At 43.1% G+C, this 21304-nt stretch overlaps 1 protein-coding gene across 1 annotated transcript in view; it reads right to left on the bottom strand.

Annotated features, from left to right (window-relative positions):
- Nucleotides 1-16528: 16528 nt before the first annotated feature.
- Nucleotides 16529-21304, bottom strand: part of LOC146177176 (ionotropic receptor coreceptor Ir76b-like) — a 53911-nt gene continuing 49135 nt past the window's right edge. Inside the window, exons 6-7 of the mRNA XM_084581102.1 lie at nucleotides 20846-21001; nucleotides 16529-16663 (exon numbers count right to left, since the gene is read on the bottom strand). Coding sequence (XP_084437228.1) covers nucleotides 16529-16663; nucleotides 20846-21001 — 291 coding nt within the window. The remainder of the gene's footprint in view (nucleotides 16664-20845; nucleotides 21002-21304) is intronic.

Raw genomic sequence — 21304 nt, 5'->3', positions numbered from 1 at the left:
AGGTTGAAATTTCTGTACCTAATATACAACAATGCAAATAAAATTAACTCCCATGAATAAATTACCCCTATTTCACGCGAAAGTACGCGTTTTAATCACAGAAAACTGCTAAAGAATTGCGAGCATACTCTATTACAGGTAAGCATTCTTTTTGTCAAAACAACTGCAGAATGGAATAATCTGCCGATGTGTGTAATCAACAGCCAGAATGTAGAAATGTTTATTGATAACTTGAGAGCCTTACGCATGTAAAAACCTTGTTTATTTTTTAAATCATCTGCTTTCACTTCAATGAAGCTCGTGTAACTTTGTTGTACATTTTTTTATTGTATCTTTGCTCACTCCTGCTTGGAGTCAAACGGCTCCGCAGTGTTACTAAATAAAAAAATAAATAAACACTTCATCTGCAGCGCCTGGAGGATGCCATCTAACCATCGCGTTTGCTGCCTACCCCTTCTCCGGTGGCCCTCAACCTTTCCCAACATGAAATCTTTCTCCAGCGACTCCTCTCTTCTCATCAGATGACCAAAGTAGCTGAGCTTTAACTTTAGGATTTGACCCTCTAATGAGCAGTCAGGGTTTATGGTCGACAATATTGACTGATTTGATCTTCGTGCCGTCCAAAGAACTCTCAAGGGTCTCCGCCAGCACCACGATTCAAACGCGTCAAATCTTCAGCGGTCAGCCTTTTTTACAGTCCAACTCTCATATCCATACATCAGAACTGGAAAGACCATAGCACGATCTTGGTTGGCAGTGTAATGTCTCTGCTCTTTACTAGGCAGTCAAGGCGTGCCATTGCTCTCTTTCCCAGAAGCAGGCGTCTCCTAATTTTATGGCTGCAGTCTCCTTCCGGGGTAATCTTGGAGCCCAAGAAGAAAAAATCTGTCCTTCCATTTCTTATCCCTTGATGCTCCAGGACTTGATAGGGCAAGACGCCATGATCTTTGTCTTTTTAATGTTCGGTTTAAGCCCAAACGTCTCACTCTCTTCTTGTCCGCGCATCAGAAGTCTCTTGAGTTCCACTTCACTTTCTGCCATTAAAGTGGTATCATCCGCATATCTATGGTTGCTGATACGTTTCCCAGCAATCTTCATTCCAGCTGAAGACTCGTCCAGAGCGGCCTTCCTCATGATGCACTCAGCATATAGGTTAAACAGGCAGGGCGACAGTATGCAATCTTGGCTCACTCCTTTCTCATTCGTAAACCAATAAGTAAGACCATGCGCAGTTCTGACTGTGGCCTCTTAGCCTTCATACAGGTTCCTGAGGAGACAGATGAGGTGAATTGGAACTCCCATCTCTTGGAGAGCTTGCCACAATCTGCTGTGATCTAAGCCGCTAAACGCTTTCGCATAATCAATAAAGCAGAAGTAGATGGGTTTCTGGACCTCTCATGCTTTTTCTATGATACAGCGAAGGTTGGCAATCTGGTCTCTAGTTCGTCTGCCCTTGCGAAACCCAGCTTGCACGTCCGAAAGCTCCCGATCCACATACTGCTGCAGCCTACCTTGAAGGTTTTTCAACATCACATTACTAGCATGCAAAATAAGCGCGATCGCGCGGTAGTTGGAACAATCTTTGGCTCTGCCTTTCTCTGGAATGGAGATGTAAACTCACCTCATCCAATCCTGTGGCCACTGCAGGGTTGTCCAAATATGCTTACATAATGTATACAGAACGTTAACAGCGTTGGCATGGTTGAGGTTTTGAAGCAACTCACCTGGAATGCCATCAATTGCTCTAGCTTTGTTCTTAGCAAGGCTGGCTAAGGCCCATTCACTCTTCAGGATGCCCGGCTCGAGATCAGTAATCAAAATTGTCTTAAGTTGGATTTGCACATCCGGGTCCTTTTTGTACAGTTCTTCTGTGTAATCCTGCCTCCTCTTCTTTAACTCTGAGGCTTCAGTGAGGTCCCTGCCTCGTTTGTCCTTTATGACGCCCATCGTAGCACAGAAGCTTCCTTTGATATCTTTGATTGTCTTATACAGAGCTCTTGTGTTCCTCAGTTAGCTGTTGTCCTCAGCTGCTTGACACTGTATGTTCAGGAAGGCATTCTTATTTCTTCTTGCTATTTTCTGAAAATCCGCATTGAGAACCTTGTATCTTTCTCTTTCCCCCATACCTTTTGCCATCTTCCTTTCCTCAGCTATTTGCAAAGTAAAGCCTATTCAGATAACCAGTTTGCTTTCTTGCATTTCTTTTGCTTTGGAACTACCTTAGTAGTAACTTCTAGTATTATATCATAAACATCAGTCCACATCTCTTCAGGCTCTCTGTCTTCTAGATCTAATTCTTGAATTCAATTCCTCACTTCTACTGTATATTCTGATGGAATCTGATCCAGATTATACCTGAAAGACCTTCTAGTTTTCTGCGTTTTCCTCAATCAAAGCTTACATTTGGCAACAAGCAGCTGATGATTGGTGCCACTATCAGCCCAAGGCCTTGCTTTTACTGCTTGTATAGCGCTTCTCCATCTCTGCCGGCAAATAATATAATCAATCTGATTCTTGTACAGACCATCCGGTGAAGTCCATGCGTACAGGCGCCTCCTGTGCTGTTGAAAATGAGTATTTGCTATGGTCTGGTTGTTTTTTTTACCAAACTCTACTAGCCTCTGCCCAGCTTCATTTGGCTCACAAAGAGCGAACTTGCCTGTAATGCCGGATATTTCTTCACACCCCACCTTAGCATTCCAGTCTCCTATGAGAAAAAGGACGTCTGATGATGGAGTGCGGTCTAAAAGGCATTGCAGGTCAGTATAAAATGTCTCAACATCAGCTTCTTCAGCAGTAGTGGTTGTTGTATAGACTTGGATAACTGTTATGTTGAAAGGGTCACCTTGGATCCGAATTGAAATCATTCGGCCGTTTTTGGAGTTGTACCCTAGCACTGCTTTGCCCATTCTTCTGTTTACTATGAGAGCGACCCCATTCCTTCTCCTGGATTCTTGCCCACAATAAAAGACATAATAATCAGCGGAATTAAATTCTCCCATTCCGGTCCATGGAGCTCGCTGATACTGAAGATATCAATATTCAATCTGTCCATTTCTCGCTTGACGACATCCAATTTATCTTGCCTCATAGATCTTACATTCCATGTTACTATGTCATATATCTCCTTGTAACATCGGACTTTCCGGTCGCTTCCCGACACATTCACAACTGAGCGTCCTTTTGGCTTTTGCCCAGCCGCTTCATTCGTCCTGGAGCTACTAGGAATCGCCCTTTGTTCATCCCTAGTAACATGTGGGACGCCATCCAACCTGGGGGGCTCATCTTCCGGCGCCATATCATTAATGCTATTGTGACTGGCCATAGGGTTTTCTTGGCAGAAAATACTGGAGTGGGTTTCCATTACCTTCTCCAGTGAATCACATTTTGTTAGAACTTTCTGCCGTGACCTGTATAGCTTGGGTGGCCCTACACAGCAGAGCTCACGGCTTCATTGAGTTTCGCAAGCCCCTCCGCCACAAGGCAGGGATCCATGAAGGGGTTCAGAGTAGGCACTGACTGCAGACACTGACTGCGTATTTGGCGATGTTCGGCTGAAATGTCGAGCTTAAAATTCTTTAACATAATTCACAAATTATACTAAAATGTGAGTTATAAAAAATGTAAAGTATAAAAATCCTTGTCTTGAGGCTAGAGCACACTGTTTTGAGACCAAGGAGATTATAATAAACTGCTGAAGTGGAAGCCGCACCCACAAAGTGAAGCCAGCGTCAGCCATCTTGGGAAGGGTAGATACGGCGTAATGCTCAAGATTCGCTTCATAACAAAGGTGCCATATGTGACATGCTCAAATGGTTGTCATTGACATGTTCTTGTATCTGATAGTAAAGTCGGTTTGATGCGAATTCTACCTAAAGTAACATTTTTATCATTTAGACCTATTTGGAGCCTGCGGTTTGGAGCTAAGCAAATAAGGGCTTGGAAAATAAAACGATTAAAAATGAAGTGTTTCCTGAACTACTTTGCGTGATTTGTTTTTCATGCAAACAAGCATGAAAATAATGTATAACGAACTACAAAGTTATTTTCATTTTTCTCTGTCTCTGTTTAAACTTCTTTGTAATCCCACCAAATTATTTCTTTTTCAGGGTTACATAAACAATATATATTGTTGATTTTGGCGCTACTGTAAGAAATTGAACACCACCTCTAGCTGCTTTGATCAGTAAACTGAAAACACATGTATTTTATGTACTTATTAAATTTCTATTTTTCATGGTTCTTTCATCTATGTTTCTGTATTAATTGATCAACAGGTATTGTAAGTGCACCGACGGATCAGCAAATGTTTATTTCAAATAATATTTGATTCGGCAAAAATAATTTCAAAATTTTAAATACATCGCTTGTAATTCATCTTATTCAAACCTCTAAACTGTATAGGAGAAATGGGTTTTTATAAAATGCACTGACAGGACGTACATTCTTTATATCTACCAAATATTTTAGTGGAGGGGAGCGAGGTCACCGGATTATTTACCAGCAAAAAGAATAAAGCAAGTCAAGACAACTTGCTTAACAGAGGAACTACGAAATTAGTCCCAAATGCTCTTGAACGATTCTATTGAATGCCTCGGCTGATGTCCCTACTAAAACCAGAGAAATCTCTGCTCGAGCTCGTATCCTACAGGCCAATAACTTTAGCCAGTTGCGTGGAAAAAGTCATGGAATGAATGGATTTACGCTCTTCGAGTGGTACCTCGAGTACTGCAAAATATACCCGCCCGAAGCAACGGCAGGTTTTCGGCCCGGCCGCTCCTCTACTGACAGCGTCGGTTGACATCGTGTTCACGGTTAAAAACAGAATCAAACATTTTTCCGTGGCACTCTTCCTTGACGTGAGAGATGACTATGACAACGTGGCCCATGAAGCCATCCTTGATGTGCTGAAAAAGTGGGCATTGGTTGTCGGTTGTTTGCGTGGCGAGAGCTATCTGACAGGATAACTTTTTATTTAGTGTGAAGCTGTCTCGACTCCAGCACATTATATCCACCGTGACGTGCCCCAAAGTGCTATGCTCAGCCCAACTTTGTTTAATCTAACATTCATTGCCCTCCCAGAGAACCTCCCTTGCACCGTCCAAATGTCAATTTACGGTGATAGCATCTGCATTTTGGCCTCCTCTCTGAAGCGTCTCCTGGGGCATGCAAGATGTCAATGGGCCGCAGAACTGACTTCCTCTTATCTTCAGAAGCAAGGTCTCAGCGTTTCAACATAAAAGTGCGTGTTAGTGGCATTTACATACAAATCTATGAATCCATATTCTGTACGCATTGATGGTCATATTATTTTTTACTACAAATCTCATGATTTCTTAGGGATTCTGATAGATGCAATCTATATTTGAGCCCGCATTGCGTCCTAATGAAATAGAGCTAGCATCTGTCGCTAACTTACTCCGCTTTCTTGGCGGACAATCATGGGACTCGTAAGCTCATTCAGTGCTGGAGTTTTACAGAGCACTATTTTCAGAATTCTTGCGGCACAGCACGCCCGTATGTTCAAATGCATGCAAGAATAATTTGAGTGCCCTCCAGGCAGTCAAACGTCAAACCCCTCGCACATGCCTAGGCCTCCCTCGGAGCGCTTCGAAATTACGATCTTTCGACGTTTATTGCCCTAAACTCCTTGCGAACGCACACACGACATATGTCAAGGGTTCCATAACATCACCTTGCGCAGATGCTTCTGCAGAGACCACACTCTGCATTTGCAAAGATCATAGCAGCCCACCAGTCATCCATCCCATAACAGTTCACTCCGGCAGCGCTACCTCCGTTGCCAATATTGTGTCTACGGCTGTCATGTGCGTAACTTTCTACTCCGAGGATATCGAAGAAATCGAAATACTTCCAGCCCTTCGGCAATTGACACTATGCATGCTACACAATGACTATTGAAATCGTGCTTATTTCGATACTGATGGTTCGGTAATCTCTACTAGTTTTGCTTGCATTTCGTAGTTGCTGCGAGAGAGGTAAAAATTTACCATCTGATTTCGCATAACGCTACCTCTACTGAAGCAGAACAACGCGCCGTTACTTGTAACCACCTTTCACAGGACGAAACATATAACCTCAAATTTTTTCGTCCTAAATGAAAACGCCCTAACAAGGAGCTCTGGGAACCTCCTAAATTTAGGGTCAAAATCTCAGCACGTTTCAGATGTGGTCATACATTCAGTGGTTGAGGCATTAAAACACGAAACTGCATTAATGTTTTTGTCGTCTGAATCATACTCGGTTAAATTTCGTCAGCTTTTGATCATAAAGGTTACAACTTGTTCTGCAAAAAAACATGCCCCAGTGAGGCTAGAACGCCGCTAACATGTATTTACGTAATTTTTAGTGTACTCTTAATCCCATGTTAGTTTCTGAAATGACAAAACCGTATGCAGGTATATGTTCCCTGCAGCAATTATGAACATAACACTCAGCGGAGAAACTTAAATGACGAAGCAAGAAATATTTAAGAGCTCTATATGTATATCATCAATACTCTGAAAATATGCACCAGCAGATGTCTTGCAGTAGAGCTGTTCAACAGGTTTAGGTTGACAGATGTGGCCGCCTAGTCCTGTAGCCACCTCGCTACAAATATGCAGGTCTGGCTGGGATATATTTATTCGAGGAAGTCGATTCCAATTTCTGCCCTGATTGTCCCCACCTGAAAGCGATCCCAAACAAAAACGTCTTAACTCTACAAATCATTGACGATGCATTTGAGTTTTTACGAGGAGCCATGTTTTTCTACATTATCAATTCACTTTCCCGACGTTGGAGACTTCCAACTGGAGAGGCTGATTAGCCCAGAAGAGATTTTTTTTCGGCACTCCCAATTGATTCCATGACTTTAACGTTTTGTCATTCGGCCTGATTATTGCGTCCCCGCCTTTGTTCTTATGTTAGACACATTCCTCCGTTGCTGGATGTGACACGTACATGTCTACGCTACTCGGGTGAAATCATAGTTTTTATCTGGCTTCCCTACCCACTTGAAAGAAATGACTTACCGTATCAATCAGAGGCTCTGTTTAAAAAGTTACAAGAGACGCTCAGGCATTTCTGAGACTGTAAAGAAGAAATTCTAGATGAACATTCTTGTATCGGTGGCTATAAATTTCGTGAATGAGCGTATTTTTATACTATAGTCATATATTACATTGAGCGGTCTTTCACCCTCTGCACGAGCCAATACAGACGACTGATCAACGACCACAGTGAAACACTCTTAACCTTATGACATAGCCACTGGCGGTATCATCACATTCTCGCAGCAATTTCAAATTTCTGAATGACCTCTATGGCACATTCATCAACCGAAATGGTGGGCTGACAGATATCATGCACTGCATGAAAGATCATTTTAATAGCATAGTATCTGCAGTGTGGCGTACCTTGAAGACGCACCTACCAGCGATTACTCATGTTCTTTACCATGACATTGATGTAAGGGCTTTGTAGATAATGCGATCATTTATGTTGTCATGTATTAAGTTATCATCCACTAGCCAGTTTTATAACATGGGCTGTGTCTGCGACATCAGATGAGTGCACTAACCACATGTCTCAGTTTTTAAAAGTATAGTAGTATAAGAAGTCCGATCTGCGTGAATTGAATGCGTAGCGATATTATCCTTTCCCTCCCAATGTCAGTCGATGCAGATTCTCGGGTATATTCGAATGTACAGGTCTAGTCAAAAGTTCCCAGGCCCCTCCGAATCTCCGGGAAGCGGCTTCCGTCCGCTATCGCGGCGCTGCTATCAGATGCGGGCCCTGCCGCGAGCCGGGGACGAGTTACCACGCTGAGAGTGAGTCCGGCTACTTCGTTCGCGCTCTCTAATAGTGTGGCACACACATTCGCGGTTCCTCTTCGGATTTCGCTGCGCTGCAGATCATGGCGCGGCAGACGACCATTTGCCGGATTGAAGCGTGACGCTGGCGTTAATACATAGTTGAACTACGCACTCTTCTGCGTACGTTTTGCCTTCTTAGCGCCCGATAACATACGTTTACCTTAACATCGGCTCTTTCACGACATGCGTGCCGTAATTCCCTGATCGTTTCGTTTGCCGGTATTTACTACAGACGAATCGGAGTAGAGCATGCTATGCTTGCTTTTGCATCTGAAGGGTTTTTGTTTGTAATTATTTGCCATTTTGCTCTCTGAGTAATTAGTGTGTGCTAACTCAGCAACGTATGCCGGTGAAGCACTGAAGATTTACGTGTGTTGGGAATTTACCACGTGTTGCTGATGCTTCGGCGAAGTATTTCATTGTTTTGCACGCAGTATGAGCTGTCAGAGTCACATTTTCAGTGCTTGCGCACGTTTTTCTCTTCCTGCAAGAACGAAAAAGATGGAGAAGCACACTTTCCAATTTTGTAAAAAAACAAACGCACAACAAATACGTCTCACAACCCGTGATCAAATCACTAATTTGTCTAGATCGGGCAACGTGCTCTTCAACCCGTTCCAGAACTTTCCATTATGCACTTCTGGACGAGCGGTCCGATATATTCATCACCACCGCAGAGGTATATAGTTGACCTCTTTGATTGCGTATATTTGTTGTAATGCGTTTGTTATCTTCGTTTCCTTCGGCTTTTTTACCTCTCCGTGCTCGAAATTTTTTATTTCGGCTAGTGATAGAAGCTACTCATTTGACGCCTTCGAAGCCATACGAATTCCTAATACATTAGGTCGCGGTCTTGAAACCAAAGTGTTTGTAACTTTTTTTTGGTTTACTTTGCGCAAGAATTCTTTATACAATGCCGAAGTAGCGTCTTGAAAAAAGCGCCATGTGTTAATTACATTATTTACTCCCCTAAGGCAAACAGCGGCCTATCATCGAACAATTTGTAAATGCACATGGCCAACGTGTGTGCCAGAGCCATATTCATTTCCAAACTATTCTCTAATAGATCACTAATTTACTGTAAGACCATAGTCATGAACATATGTTTCATTTCCACGCTGTTGCATTGTCATCGTGTGTATTTTTGCTGGGCAACTCAAAAGTGACGACGCAAAACTATTAACCCATTGCTATCAGGGACACCTTATACACACACACACACACTCTGTCACACACACACACACACACACACACACACACACACACACACACACACACACACACACACACACACACACACACACACACACACAAATATATATATATATATATATATATATTGAGGAGGTGCATGCCTTCTTAAGCGCCAAACGAAAGCCGAGATGCCTGCAGCCTTAGTGGCAACGCGAACACAAATACAGGTAACCGCGTATACTGACTATACGCCTCATAAGATATCATATTACACTAAGTACTACCCTACGTAAGAGGCCCGCTTTATATACACTAAGTACTACCCTACGTAAGAGGCCCGCTTTATATGAATATGTCAGTGTGGTTTGCCGGCCGTTAGTGTAAATCAAAATCCAAATGCTGTGGAAAGCTGGGACTCGATCTTCCTTGCATCTCAAAGACGAGGCCCGAGTTCGCAGTGCATGGCAACTCCACCATGTCATGCGTTGCGGTGACGTCATACAACTCAACTGCATGAGCATGCCACCTGGAAATCATCACCTCTACCACCTACCAGAGGGATGACCGAGGTTATACATTGCTGTTAGCCCGCCGAGGTGGCGCAGTGGTTACGGCGCTCACCTACTGTTCCCAAGGACGCGGGATCGAATCCCGGCCTCGTCGGCAGCTTTCGATGGAGGCGATAAGCAAGGCGCCCATGTGCTGTGCGATGTCAGTGCAGGTTAAAGAACCCCAGGTGGTCGAAATTTCCGGAGTCCTCCAGTACGGCGTCTCTCATAGCCTGAATTGCTTTGGGACGTTAAACTCCTCCATGGCCTCCTTTATACACGCTGTGCCTGTCAACTCCGCGCTCCGCGGCCGTCGCCACCGCTCCTCCTCCGTTGACAAGTTACGCCGCTGGCTGCCGAGAGATGGCGACAGCGACGTAGTGTCACCTTCGCCAGGCGAGTGCCGGGTGCGCCGTGTTGCAAAGCGGTCCGGATAGCCACGCGCTGCCGCTGTCTCGTTGTTTCGTGGACTGTTCTGCTTTGTGCAAGGTCATGCTTCTACTTTTCTCTGCCTTCTGTTGCTGCAGGAATACAGCATTGCACCAACTGGTAAGTGCCAGCTTTGCTTTGTGCTTCCGGCGATCGCTGCGTAGTATTCAGCTGCTTTGATGCTTGTAAAAAATAGTGACAGCACCAATAAGTTTATTAAGCGTAAATACTGCAATAGTAATGTTAGATGCGCACCTGTGCTTTCTGGACTTCAATGCTAATTGCTTCCCTGCCTAGCTCGTCTGCGTGGTGTGTTAGTGTGCTCCTGCGAAGCTTTTTTTTTGTAGTATGGGCTAATTAAGAAAAGTTGTGATAAAATAGAAACACAACATTTACCTATTGTGAAGATGACTACTTTAAAGTGAGTTAAACCAAATCTTGCAAAGCCTATATTAATTTCCCTTTTCGCACTCAACCGCATAAAGGCTTGTGTGAAATAATGACAGCACCAGAAGTGTGTTTATTACGCGTCGAGTAAGGTAATAATAATATTAAATGTGCACGTGTATTTTCTGGACTGCGATGCGAACTTCCTCCCTGGTTAGCTCGTCTGTGTGGTATCTTACATGTGCTCCAGCGTAGTATTTTTTGTTTCGCTAACTGCACAATTCTGTGAAAAAATAAAAACACGAGCTTTGCCTATTGTGACGATTATTTTGGAGTGATCGAAACAGAAAGATGCAACGCGTATATTTGTCTTTCCTTGTTTTTCTAGTTAAAACAAAAAACGTTTGTACGACGCGCTGAATCATTGAAATTAACAGCTGATACCAAAATTGTTCTCCTTACTGATCTTAATGGCATACTGCGATGCAGTTGTTCCATCATCTGTAAACCAAGCTGGCTTCTGAAGTGCTATCAGTAGCAGCAGTCACCGTGAACGTTTTTCCCTACTTGTGGCAGCTATTCATCACTCCACTTCTACATGGTACTCTTGAAGCACAATTGCTGTTGTGATATGTGTAAATAAATGCTGATGTCTTTCTTCTTAAATTTTGTTTTATTGCAGTGTAGACTAGCATTGTAATTTTTCTATTACCCTTGGTGCTAGCGGAGCAGTCATGCAGTTTTTCGAGCCATGCGCAATTTCTTGAAACTGCCTGACATATAATGTCATATAGCGTTGGTGTTATTGCCTAACAAGTATCATGATCACTTGTTATGCTTAGTGGATGTCGGCCTTATAAGTAAATATGCTGAATATGCACGACTCATGCTTAGGAACAGTTATCCCGCTAGCGAATAACAGCGCTCCCGCCTCGCGCCGACATTCGTACCCGTGTGACCCGTGCGCCTCGACCTCGACCCCTACGTCAGCGGCGCCCTCAGCGAGGGGACTTAACTCGACGGCGCCGCTCTATTGTTCGCGCGGTGCGTTGACAGGCAAAGAGTATAAAGGAGGCTATGACTCCACAAACCAAAACCAAACCATTGCTGTGTTTACGGAGAAAATGCGAGCCCGGGATTCGTTGGATGTGGCTCTTAACCCTGATGCGTTAAAATTCAGTTGAAATAATAAATTACTTGCAACTCAGGACGCTTATTCTGAAAAGAGTAGGTTCCGATGTTCAATCATTCGTATGACTTTCACTTCTTTTACAAGGCAGTGCATGGTAGATTGAAAAAAACTCTTGACAAGAAATAACTCTAATAATGGGGCGCCACGTGCCGCTTGCCCGAAGCTGTATACCCAAGACGAATTTTTAAAGATCTCTCTTCCTAATACTGTCTATAATTTGATCTATGTGTTTAAAGAGAATAAATTGATCCTTTTAAGCAATGCCTTGCACGTGGTCCTGAAGAGAGTATGTAGTTTCTGTTATTATTGCGATTGTTCCGAATTGGAATGATAACGGTTAAGTAGAGAACATGATTTGTAGGTCAATGTGTACACATCGGGTACGCGACAGAACTTACATGTGTCTAAGTTTTAGTTAGTGAGTTTGAGATTAGACTTTAGATATGTTGTACGGCAATCTTTGTGCTGTAGAGCAAAGATCAAGACTCGAAATTATCACAGACGAGTACTCATTCTTAGATGACAAATGTTAGGCGAACGTGCTTGCTTGCGATACAGGTGCGTCACTAAAGGCCGGCTGTTTCATGCTCGGAACTCTGCTCTATAGCTGCATATTGTCTGTATAGTAAAAATATCTTATTATTCTGCATGCCATGTCTTTCCCATCTTTCCACGGTTTGGTGAAATTTGGTTTCTTGACGTACGTAAAACATTCGGTACGGCATTTTCCTTTATTATGGTTAATACTGTGCTATACAAGCGTCACCAAGAGAAAAAGTATATGAGATGAGATCCGATACACTTTTGTGCAATTATTTTCAAATGAATTCAGCTCTGACGAATGTGAATAACTCAAGCAGGGAATTCAGTAGCCCAGTTCCATCCTGCATATGAAAAAGGAGTGCGTAATGCTTGTATTAAAGTAGTTTACTTCTTCGAAAACGAGTCATTGGAAAAATGAGCACACGTGGCTTCATTAAACATACACATTTGCATAGAAATGCAAATGTGACGACCATTGATTGAAAGCAGGACGTCAGTACACGCTGTTTTTCATTTTTGGGTCAAACACTCCCATGCATTCACTGGAGTGAAGGAGACTCAGTTCTTTTGTTTAGACAAAATTTAGGGACAGAACAAATCAGAGAGCAAATTGACCTCGTTTAAAGGAACTCATTTACCTTTCTGCGGCACAACCAATGTTTTCGCGTCCAATGTAGTGACCGATAGATGACTTAGGCTTCGGACATACTGAAAATTACAAAATCCAAGTTTGGCTGCAGTGGAGCGTGCGTCAGGTCAATGCCGTTCGAGGACCTGAATATGTAGTTATAGCTGTGATGTGCTCATTCATTCTGGTACACTTGTTTTGTACGGGAAAATATTAGTAAAGTATTGCAAAAATGCGCGCGTATTTCTGCAGATATGTGCATGTACCTCGTGACCCGGAGAAAGAGACCCATCTACTATTTAGTTTTTGTTTACGACAAACTGGATCGAGTATTACAGATGCTGAACTATAAGTTACCCTACGAAGGCAGCATAGTAATGTTATAAAGTGTTTGATCTAATGGTTAAACATTTTCCTCAGCGCATGCTGCAGCAGGTCAATGTCTAAATCCCAAGATGCATGTTCCTTTGAAATATAGCAGGTACAAAACGACAACACACAGTATTTGAAAGGCATGATAATTTTATTGTGGTAAGTAGCCAGCGGTTCCCTCCAATAAAAGGGCCGACGCAAATTAACCAAGCTAACAGAACATATTTCCCTGGTGACTGCATTTCGTCTAGCTTATTATGTGGTAACCATAATGCGCAGATATATTTTTGCTATATACAAAAAATGAAGAAGTATGACATAAATTTGACAGGTCGTTTTGCGGTCAATATTATTTGGTAGCATGATTCTCGTCAATACTACAAACGTTTCTACCGGACGTAAGAGCCGTATACTGAAAAGTGACCAACATGTTCACCGCTGGCTTCTGTTGTGCCGTAAAATTTGTCTTTTTTTTTGTCTCTACTCGCTCCAGTGTCCTTCAAAATTAATGTACTGTTCGGTATTTGCCACAAACATGATGCCACAAATATGTATTTAAAGGGAATGTATGTAAAGGCTTTGAAAACGCTACTTCTCGTCTAGTTTACAGAGTGGCGAGCTTTTGATCTCACTTCGAGGCATCAACTTTGCAGTCTTATTTTTGACTGCTATGTACATGAAATGCACGTTTGGAGGGATTCTCTCACTGAAGAGGAATGGTTGGTCGTCTGATAAAAATTTATATGACAATAACGGAAAAATGGCAATTGCTTATAGCGAAATCAGAACTAAATACCAGCGAAAGGGATGTATTTAGGATACCGCTGAAACATTCAGCATTGTTGAAATGTTCCCGCCAGCCGTACCTTGTAGAATGGCAAGAAATGTAAAATATAGCAGCAAGGGACCGTGGAGTTTATGCGACTGTCATACCATACGGGTTTTTAAAGAGATTCAATTGTCATTTATATCAAAACTATGGAAACAGCATCCCAAGGTGCGTATGCAAGACACAGTTTTTGAATCGGTCATGCGTTCGGACGTTAGGAAATGAGGCTTTATTATTGCGTAGTGCAAGTTTCCTGCAATAGACAAAATAATTATCGTATAATTAGCAAGAACATTTATTTATGCAATAGTTGTGTGGGGAGTCGCTTGCTTTTTTCTAATTAAGAATGCAGTGGAAGGAGGGGAATCTCCAAACAATTGACTACTAGTCGGCAGGGCCAGTGCAACATTAAACAATTCATGCAAACATTTAAAATGGTTGACGAAAACGGCTTGAAATCGTCACGCAGTAAATATAGCGCAACTGGCCGCGAAAGAGTGCAGCTCCACAGAGGCTTCGGCCACATCTCTTGATATAGGCGTTTTCAGGGACGTGCATGACGCGTTACGTAGGCAGAGATTATCTCAGCTACAAAGACGAGGATACCTGCAACGATGAAAGCGGCGTACGCGTAGAAGATGGAGACCATGTCCCACAACGCGAGAGCAGCTTTTTCTGCAACCACCTGACAGCGATCCAAGGACGGGATAGCCAGGATAAACTTCTGACGAACGATGCCGGCTTCCACGATTGCAGTCGTGCTGGAAGAAATTGAAGAGATAATACGTTATTTAATACGTGCTAGGATCATAACGCAGAGTCATTAAAGTAATATCATCAGTCACAATGATTACTGATGCATATACATGTACAACGAATGGGGATTAGTTGTGCATAGACGATTTCGGCGCATACCAACTTCAACATGTTTCTAATTTGTGTACAAACACGAGAAAAAAACAAAACAAACTTGATATTTTTGGAGCGTTAGCCGCTACGTTTTCAAGTAAAAAAATTGGGGATTGCTTGGCTACCACATGAAGATATTCAAGCTGAACCAATGTTAAATGTGGGCTTATGCTGTCTAGCTACAAGTGTTGCCTAGTGTGTTAAATGATATGGCAAGCTCGTGCATGGTTTCATGACTAACGGACCCCTAGGTAATGAATAATGACATTTAAACTTGCCATTAGACATTGACATTCAGCCTGAAAGACAGTTAATCTTCAAAAGCATGAGAGAGCACGTGACAGGTGCGCGATGACGCCAGCGGAACACGTGGCAAAACATGTAACAGATGCATCGGAGCGACCTCGGCAGATCTTTACGCAATGGACACACAGCTATCGTTCGCCAAACCTGGTTAAATAGCGTACAACCTCAGCAACCTTTTATAACAATCTTCATTCGTTTCCTCCACATGTCGTGGTAGCATTCAATAGACCGGGCCACTGAACAGAATGTGCATTTAGACACGAATATACGAAAGTAGGAAGCAGTGTGCGAAATAAGTTTGGTGCAAGGTATATCAAGGTCGATCATATGGTCAAGACACTTAGCACTAACGTCGCACCGAATCCGATTGCCAACGGTATCAAATAAAACGGTTCGCTTAGAAGAACATCTTCCCCACGGGTTGCAAATAATAAGACTTTACGTAGAATACAAAATAACGCAGTCACACGCATAAAAAGATGAGATCAAGTTTTTTCTTCATCTCATGGAGCGGCATACTTTCCCCCTTAATTATATTGTACCTTGTTCTTTAGCAGCCTCTGTTGCCCATGTGAAGCCGTTGTAACCTTTTAGATCACGGTATGTTTGCAAGACCCACTTTATGAAACGAAGACAATCGCGTTTCACATTTGGAAGGCAGGGCTTTGAATAGTCAATTACTATTCTTATTTACAAGAGTAGGGACGCATGCTTACGCTCAATTTTGTTTCGAGTAGGTACGTCTTCAAGCTTTTACAATGCGTGTCCAGCTCCTTCTCGCCAGAGCTGTAGCAGCGTTCACGCACAATTACGTTTCTGTGTCATGAGGTGTAAGTGAATTCGTGTGTCCTAAGAACCTGGTTGTTTTCGAGCAGATTTTACTCCCTTTTTCGAGGGTACACTGCATCGTAGCTCTGCATGGTGTAAACGAAGCGAAAGTAAATCAAGATCAAAGAGAATTTCTCAGAAGCGAAAGAAAAGCCACGAGCTCCGCGCGCCTCGTTAATGACTCTTTCTGTTCCTCTATAAAATGACCTTTGGCTCGCGAGAAGAATAAAACCTTTTTTGTAACTGCGCATGTATAAACAAAGGTATATCTAAAATTATTTTTCTGAATGTATCGCTAAAGCGCTTACGTAGCAATATCCGTATCATCTTTGCATTATTTTCTTTACTTTGCTATATGCACACGAACTATCAGCAAAAGAATTCCTCTTCAATGCACTATGTCGAAAAAAACATTCAACACAATGGATGTTGTTTGTCTCTTTTCGAATACTAACAAAGTGACCGGCAAATGCCAACGAAAGTGTCTCACATTCTCTTGATGCGCTGTCGAAGTGTCGCATTCATGAGGCGGCTCATGTAGGCTCCGCAGGGCAAGGAATACATGTTTTCAGTCCCGAAGTAAAATTCGCCGGTTTGACCCCGGCTGCAGAAGTTGCCAGCCTGTAACAAAACGATTTTCTATATCGAGGGTTTACGAAGGGTGTTTAAGTTATTGCTCGAGCATGTGTGATCTCTAGCATGCATTAGGACGGTTGTAAGACAGAAGAAGAAAGCGGAGAAATGCAATGCATTAAGAAAACATTGCAGCCTTCTAAGAAAACCGAGAAGGAACACGTCAATGCTTACATGATGAAAATAGCAGTACATTGGTTGAGCCTATGACATGTTAGACTTCAAGTCCCAAAGCTCAGAAAATGATGTGTGGCTCTGAGCCGGAAGGAAATGTGAGAAATGCGGGACTGAAGATGTCGAAACTGATTCTCTATTTTAGTCACTGCCGTAAAACACCGAGAAAGCGCCCTCTTCTACATATGACATAAATCGAGTAAGATATATGAGGGCCCCTTTTTTATTTCACGTACCAACATTTGAACCAACATTTTGGTTCATGGCCCCTTTTCCCAAGCATTTCACCCCAGAACAGCCGAACACCAGGCCGGGGGAACTCTTGTACCCTTTGGAAACCGGTGGGTACCCGGCGGCACTGGGGATCGAGCCCCGTACCTCCCGAATGCGAGGCGGATGCTCTACCACAAGGCCACCGCTTTGGCCGGCTCAAAATAAATTGTGGCCTCTGACAGTATGCAATGCTGTCTGCACTCAGTCAGCGAAACAGCTTTGCGCGACTTTCGCTGCGGCCTTCCTCTTGTGCGAATTCAACATTCCCCTCGCTCGCACGATGGGGCGACCAGTCTCTCTCTCTCACGTGGAGCCGTCATCTTTCCCCTCCTGGCCTCGTTCCCCCAGAGCTGTGGCGGAGAGGGCGGGAGTGAGAGAACTGGCGCAGCGCTCCGGGTGGCTCCTCCTTCCCCCTCCACTCTCATCTCGACGGACAGCATCTTCATCCAGAGAGAGGACGCCGCGAAGCCCGAACTCGCGGATGCTGCTATGACCGAAGATGAATATTGGCCATTCCCAATAAACAGCTTGGCCCGCTGACTGTGTCTCGGTGTTCCAGTCTTCACGGCCCTGTGTCCCGAGCTAGCGGTCTGGTGTTTGGCTCTGAGATCAGAGCCCAAGTCCCGAGAGAACCACCACCCTCTTTTAGCCGCAGTAAAAACTATCAAAGTGTTCCTTTATATTGAACACAGCAACGAGAATAATGCATAAGATATTAGTACATTCATTCTAGGTTAATAGATAACGCAAATCTCGCCGAGCCGATCAAGTATAGCTCGCCCTTCTCAGTCTGTCTAGAGTGCGTGGTTTCCACTTCTAGTGCCGTTCGCGCACGTTTTAGAATCTACCTTGTATACACGAGACATTCGATACCTGTTTTTGCCACTCTGCCTATGCCTGTGCACGACATCTGACTTTTTTTGCGCGGAGTACGAATTCCCACTGCACACAAAAGCCCAAACATTCTCGGTGCTGTCGAATTTCAGATGGAGAGGTGGAGCGGACAAGGACAATGGACCCGAATTGGCTTCAATTAATACGCATGCGCACTCAAAAGCGAATATTTAAATAGGAACCGTTTCGGCAGGACTTCCCGTTCCAAAATGGGGGACGCTTACTTTACAGTGAGTGGAAATGTGAGATTTACAGAAGAAAGCAATCGGGCGCTTCCACCAGAGGGGCCAATTACATGCTATTTTACTGACATATATTTGACTAATAAGGTGTGAGTTTTAACGCTCGCAAAATGCTCCTTTACTTCGTCCGGTTCAGCTACCGGTGGTTTATTTTATTAAAGCTATTTTACTCACTAAATAGAGGACGCTAATTAGTGGCTGCACCTTTAACGACCATAACTCAAGCACTATCAGTTACAGTTTCATTCAGCGCATCTTACCTGTCTTGGCGTTTTATGCTTTTTATGTTCACAAATTAATGGTCAAAAATGAGCAGTGACTACTTAGTCATTCGCGTATTAGTCATGCACTCCTCATGATTACTGTTCTTATATATGCTTATTTGCCATGCATCGCATCATACTCAGTTCGGTACGACGGCACTCAACCAATGACATTGGGCGCACGGCGCCAGTGTTTCCGCACAGTGGTCTATATAATGATTTCGCATTAACATTAGTAGGTCTTGCATGCCAGCTTCTATTACTGCGATCGATAAGCGATCGGCGGCGTCGCTGGCGCTCTCCCATGCGGTACTCCGCGATGTAGTTCTGATTCAGTGAAGTGTTCGAGCAGGGTTCAGATAAGGAAAGCAAACACTTCTTATTGCGCTGCACTCGCAACTAATTTATCATAAGGCCAGCAGGACATAAGAGAAGCACCCTTTGTATGCGTGAACGGAGTGAGCGAACCCTTACACGGATGGCCGTTGTCATCCTTAAAGCTAAGTTCGATATATGTCTTTCAACGGGTTCATTTGGAGCAGAAAATTTTATAAAGCATCAACGCCACAGAAAACTTTACTGCTCAAATGACGTCGTGCTAAGGCTGGATGAAAAGAAACCATAATACCCACAAGGTGATTTTCAGCGTTAAGAATGCTTTTACCACATTCTGTGAAGATTTACAAAGTCAGTGAGGTCACCAGCCAGTATAAAAATACACGCCTGCAATAAATGCTTATGGCAGCCTGCGGGCGGTAAGACGAAAAAGCGTGCGAGTGTCTCATTGGGAGCCAGTGCACGAAGGGAAACGAAGAGAAAGCACGCCCAGGAAAGAGGGTTATTTTACATTACCGAGGAAGTTTAGAAGACTCGGCTTCACAGTCACCCAACGCGTGATCCTCTTTTCGCATTCATACATGTGGGCGTTTTTGTGTGTCTCGACAGCACGTTTTCCCCTTTTTGAATAAATAAAGTTGCTAAGGAGAACATAAAAAAAAAACGAAAAAAGAAAGGATTATTTGTGTCTCAAAGGAAACATCTGATGTGGAGAGGAGATATAAGTTTTTTTATGAACGTTCAGGAGGATAACACAAATCAAACCCGTGCATAATTTGTTTCATTATGCCAATTTTAGCTTAAAGAAATCTCGCGTGTTTTGTGGAAAAAAAAAGAGACTCACTCAGCGTCTCCTCCATTACGAATTGATAGCGAAGGGCGAAATAACAAATATATCTCAGCATGTGCTTCGGGTTCAATGGCTCAGTTGCTTTGTCGGCTATGGGGTGGAATGGGGATTCTACGCTCTAAAACATCAATGCGGACTAATAAATTAACTCAATCAATTTATAATTTTTACCCGCTAAGATGCAGTGACGATATAGATATTATATATGTGTTCGAGCCAAAGCTAACCGCAGGTTGACGTAGTGCATAAAATATTATTTTCATTGAGCTTCTTAAAGTATAGCAACGAAGATCGAAATAGTAAATGGAAATGGAATGTATAGATCTGTTGCGCGGAGGGAAATAGAGCGCAGGCAGATACATAGCCTCCGGTACCGTAGCTTTTAAACTGAAAATGGTTTTGACCGCGAACTGCGGAGATCCCTGAAAAACATCATAAAACTGTTCTTCTAATATGTCGTGACTCGACCTAATGGATTCAGACTTCAGCAAAAAAAGATACATAATAAAATTTGTCTCCGTATTCGAATTACAGTGAAATAAAAAGTATACTTTTGAGTACTGTATGGCCGAGGGATATACTCTTCAGTTTTAGTCATTCGGCTTGCCATATATGTTGTTTTTTATTCCTTTTCATATTTGCGGACATTTCTACTTTACGAAAGCATTGCCCCAGGCATATATAAAATTTTATGTCGAAGCGATACGCTATTTATGAATTTTAATACCAATGAGCACGCCTCGGATTTTATTCGGCATAAAGAAGAGTTATGGTTAATTTACCAACATGCGGAATCAGTCTAATATGTACTGTAGCTTTTTTACTACACTTACCATTGGTTTGTTCTTTACCACTCAATTACGCAGTTACTCTAAAACAGCATCTTTCATAAGCAACCCCCATTCGTTGATAATCTGACGGAATGTCGACGTTGAGGCAAAAAAAAGGTGCGTTTGCTCTAGACTCCTTCGAGGATTTTCGTTTATAGCAAAGGATGTATTCTATGCCTCTTGATTATAAAAGAAATGTATATTCATGAGGGTGAAATCAAGCTCCTTTTTTGGGGGGGATTTTATTTTCGGCAGATGTTCAGAAATGAAAAGTCCACTAAAAATGAGTATAGAAGTGAAGGGCGTACCTCGGTTTGAGAAAGCAAGTCTCCATGTATGACTATCGCTTTCTCCTGGAGAACCTCGTGGAGCATCTTTTCCGGGTAATGGAGGAGACCGTAAAGGTCCGTTTTGTCGCGACGAATCATACTCCACACTTTTTGTTCAGTAGTGTCTTGAGACGACTGCGTAGCAATGTTTAAAAACAAGGGCGCATAAATTTCACACTCTTCCATGAAAGCAAGATCATGATGACCGTATTGATGTTCATCATCATCATCATCATCATCATAAGCCTGATTATACCCACTGCAGGGCGAAGGCCTCTCCCATATTTCTCCACTTAACCCGGTTCTGTGCTAGCTGCATCCACTTGACACCTGCGAACTTCTTAATCTCATCCGCCCACCTAACTTTCTGCCTCCCCCTGCTACGCTTTCCTTCCCTTGGAATCCAGTTTGTTACCCTCAGCGACCATCGGGTATCCT

Source organism: Amblyomma maculatum, chromosome 10 (assembly GCF_055883805.1).
Source record: "Amblyomma maculatum isolate TAMU_Amacu chromosome 10, ASM5588380v1, whole genome shotgun sequence".
NCBI lineage: Eukaryota > Metazoa > Arthropoda > Arachnida > Ixodida > Ixodidae > Amblyomma > Amblyomma maculatum.
This window is presented reverse-complemented; position numbering and strand designations above follow the sequence as displayed.